At 50.6% G+C, this 4,222-nt stretch overlaps 1 protein-coding gene across 1 annotated transcript in view; it reads right to left on the bottom strand.

The window, feature by feature from the left end:
• Positions 1-2,253: 2,253 nt before the first annotated feature.
• Positions 2,254-4,222, bottom strand: part of OTOP2 (otopetrin 2) — a 5,281-nt gene continuing 3,312 nt past the window's right edge. Inside the window, exons 6-7 of the mRNA XM_009323750.1 lie at positions 3,541-4,222; positions 2,254-2,424 (exon numbers count right to left, since the gene is read on the bottom strand). The exon at positions 3,541-4,222 is cut by the window's right edge and continues 18 nt beyond it. Coding sequence (XP_009322025.1) covers positions 2,254-2,424; positions 3,541-4,222 — 853 coding nt within the window. The remainder of the gene's footprint in view (positions 2,425-3,540) is intronic.

Raw genomic sequence — 4,222 nt, 5'->3', positions numbered from 1 at the left:
CTGCTGACTCATCACCCGGGGGAGGTTGATTTGAGATTATTGCCTGTATCAGTGCTGCTTGGGCTGTCGTGGGGTTCTTGCACCCATCCTGAGTTTATTTAGCCCCAGAAGTGCCCCTATGGTCTCTGTCCAGAACAGAAGAACAGTTCAAACTCTGCCCTGCCTGGCTAGGTGTGCCCAGCCCTGGGAACCTGGACCAGGCACCAGCAAGAGTGCGTAGGAGGAAAGCCCGATGTGCCCCCAGGAACAGAGTAGGTGATTAAAAGTGTTTTCTGCCCCTGTCCGAGCTCAGCAGCTTGGGCTAAAACAATGTGTAGGGGTGTATGTAAGACTGACGTCTGTGCACTGTTTACGTCTCTCTTCTGACTTAATCTGTGGCTCCTGCAGTTAAAATTAATAAGGCTTTTGTTTTATGAAAGGTAAAGTTTATAGGGAGAGATTGTATCTTTACCAGATCAATGGGAAAAATGGAGCCAGGCCTTTGCCGGGTCGGTGGGGCTGGGAGAGGCTGCCTCCCTGCTCCCAGGCTCGGGAAGGGAAGGATTGACCCACCCCAGAGGTGCCGGATCAGTGCAGTCCTCCGGGGGCAGGGGAGATTGGGTTTTACCCCATCTTCTACCCGCCTCAGAAGAAGGCTGCTGGCAGGCAGGCTGGTGTCAGACCGGCCAGAGGTGCCGGTCCCTTCTGGTTTGGTGATCTAGGTTTGGCAGGGAAAGGTGATTCGAAGCGCGTGAGCCTGGGCTGGCAGTCTGGGCTGTTGGGTGGAAAAATCACATCACTCGATTTCAAGTATCGTGATTTCCATTTATTTTATTTTTTTTTTCTTTGGTGGATGCACACATGTCCGTAGGAAAAGGCTTGATGATTTCTGCCACCTTTGCAGTGTTCTTTATTGGAACAATAAACCCTGATGTGTCAGGGTACAGACAAATCTCAGCTGTGCCATTCTGGCATGCACTCTCCCAGCCTGGCAGCATGGGCTTTCTGAGGCTCTGCTTGGACTCTGGGTACAGCAGAGGGGCCCATTTCTACTTCCTACAGCCCAGGAGTCCTGCTCTGAAGGCCCCGTCAATCATACAGTGGTTCATGGAGAGCTGCAGGCACCTAGAAACCTGTGTCGGGGCCCCATGCTACATGCCCTGGGGCTGCCTGGGTGCTGGGGCTGCACTCACAGCCTCAAAGCATGCACAGGCTTGAGGGCGCAGTGCAAGCATCCCTTCAGGGCATGGGAGATCAAATTGGCCGTGGCGTTGGATTGATTTCTGTGCCGCAGGGCACAGAAGGTCCCTTCAGGAGTTCAGTGTTACAGTGAAAATCAATAAATAACTTTGCATACAAAAATGTTCATATATTAAAAAAACCCATTATCTATTAAAAAAAAAAAGAAAAAAGAAAAACAAATCTCTTTATTGTTCCCCAGACTGTACTGCCCATACGATCTTTATGGTTCTTGAGCCCTGATTCAGGAAAACTGGGGAAAAAAGTGTGCTTGGAGCAATCCTGTATCAGGGCCAGCCCCGGCCCCCACGCACAGCTCTCCTGTAGAAACGACCTGCCTCTCGGGAAGAGGACGCTGCAGTGAGCAAACCCACTCGGCAGCAGTGATGCCTCCCTGGAGAGGAAGGAAAACAGCCGGGGCTGATACGGGGAAGGGTCAAGAGGGCCAATATAAACGGGCAATACAGAGAGGGAAGATTAAAATGTTTCCCAAAGCCTTTGGCGGTCACCGGTTTGTTTTTCACATCTCTGCAGGGGAGCGATTTCCGACTGGCCGTACCAGAAGTTGAAGTGGTTTCCCTTTCTTTGCCTTCCACGCCTGCGTTAGCCCCTCGTACCCACTGGGTCTCCGTGTGCAGGCAGGCACTGACTGTCCAAGGGTGCCGAGCACCCGCTGGAGAGTACGTCAGTGGCATGGAGTGAACAGGCTTTTAAGAAGGAAGGTGAGTCTCTGCATGAATCAAGGGTAATTACCATGATCCTACTCTGGACACCTTCCTTTTTTAATCTTTTTTCTTTTAAGCTTTAAGAACTTCAGACACACACATGCACATCCACACACAAGTAGCAAAAATAAAATCTGGACTATGTTTGGATGATCTTCACTGATGGTTCATAAATGCCCCAACACTGCAAGGGGACATGATTCAGGCAGTGCTGGGGACCCCTCGGGACATCTGGGCGGTCTCCCAGCCCCGGGGTAGGAAGAAGGTGGATTGGTTGAGGAGGATTTCATTTTCCTTGCGAGAGAGTTCTTTAGGACATGATGTAGACCTCCAGCAAACTGGCCACTGCATGCATTCGGTAGAAGATCCCAAAGGGCAGGCAAATGTCCACGATGGCCGGCCACATGGAATCGCCATAGAAGTTCAGTTCTGTGTCATTGTCAAACTGGGGCCGGGCACCAAATGCTGGCATGATCCAGAGCTGTTTGAAGAAACGGGAGAATAACATTGCAGTGAGAAAGCTGTGCGGTACAGCAAGCACTTGCAATCACAGCTACCGAGAGGTGGGAAAAGAGTGACCTTCTGAGCATGGGACCTGTGCCAGGAGCCTGTGTTTACATTAAGATCAAGTATGATGTAGCGTTGTGCCCTAAGCCCAGTTTCAATTAATGCTCAGAGACAGGCTTGAACCAAGTGCTGAAGCACTCACCAGGGGAAGAACTTGAGCACGTTGTGTGTTAGCATGAACCTGGCCTGTTTGAATTCTTTGGATGGAGCAAGCTTGGCTAGGGCTGACCTGGCACCAGCTTGGTCTCCCCCAGGCTCGGTTGTGTACATTTTGCTCAGAAGCCCAGCCAGCACGCGTGTCTGGTTGCATGGGGGTTGTCAGCTCATTCTCTGCGAGCTTATGTGTAAAATCAGTTTGAGGACATGATGTGACTGACTAGCTGGGGATTTGGAGGTTCTCCAGAGACATAACATGTGCTTGGCTTCTCTGGAGGTGCAGCTGTAATCCTGCTTTTCTTTTGCAGGGAACTGCGGTCCCCTGCCTGCTCATGAGAGTGGAAGCCCCAACTGAAGTTGTCAGCGACCAGTTTCTCCTCACAGCAACTGGGATCAGCGTTTGGGCTCCTAGGCCGTGGGTTTTGGGAAGAGACATGCTGCCATTTCTCAAGAAAACCCTGACTTCACCACCAGGTATTTGTCACTCTACGTCCTTTCTTTGGGGGTGTAAGGGAAGGGTTTAATGTATTGTATTGCTTTAATAAGCTATTCTACATGTCTGCTAACACCCAATAAAAATACTGAAACTAATTCTTCTCTTGTACCCACTGATTTTATTGTCTGATATTCTAGTGATAAGTGACAGGTCTATTGGCGTAGCCTAAAATGTCTTAACGCCAGGGCAGTTGCTCTTTTAAGTGACAAGGGAATACAGCTCTCTGCACATACACATATAAGCGTGCTTTCTGTAGAGCGGAGGCACAGAGAGGACTGTTTTTGCATGGGCCGCATCCTTTCCTTCACAGTCATTTCTCCCTTGTGCTTGCTTCCCTCTCCCCCACCCTGACAAACTCTCCTCTCCGCATGTACTCACTATGATATTGCTCAGCAGGAGGAACATGGAGATCTCCCTTAAGAACTTCCTCCTCCAGTTCATCTTCTTGGGGGCGGTGAGGGTCCGCACAAGATCAGAAGGATGGATGGCTTCGGTGCCAGAGACAGTGCTAGGGGCCAAGGTGCTGCCACTGTCGGGCACCCGGAGGGACACTGCATTGATGTTGACAAAGGTGAGTCCATAGAGATCCTTCTGGTGAGAATCGTGCTTGTGGTCTTCCTTGGGGGGTTGCCGATGAAGGCCTTCGATAATGAAGATGTTCTGGAAGGTGTGCTGAGCAATCATTAGGAGGGCGTAGGTGAGGTTGAGTGCGCTGATAGCGTCCCTTGGTGTGCTGGCTACAATGGCCACAATGGAGTAGTAAGAGATAGCATATTGCCCCAAGGCTGCACCCATCAGCAGGGCCACGTCCAGGGTCCTGGTTGGGTTCTTGTGCCGATCCATGTCTCTCTTGTCAAACCGGTAGATGACAGAGCCACCAATGCAGACAAGAGACATCAGGCCGAGACAAACAATGTTGAAGATGTAGTACATGGTGAGTGCTTGGCTCTTCTTGCTGGATTCAGTGCTGGAATTTACCTGCACCTCATAAAGAATAAGGACTCCCAAACCACTCACCAGAATGATGAGGCCCAACACGATGCCTACAAAGAAGGTCCTT

The sequence above is a fragment of the Pygoscelis adeliae genome, unplaced genomic scaffold (genome assembly GCF_000699105.1).
Source record: "Pygoscelis adeliae isolate BGI_AS28 unplaced genomic scaffold, ASM69910v1 Scaffold75, whole genome shotgun sequence".
Classification (NCBI taxonomy): Eukaryota; Metazoa; Chordata; class Aves; order Sphenisciformes; family Spheniscidae; genus Pygoscelis; species Pygoscelis adeliae.
Note: the sequence above shows the minus strand (reverse complement) of the source record. Positions and strands in the feature narration are given on the sequence as shown.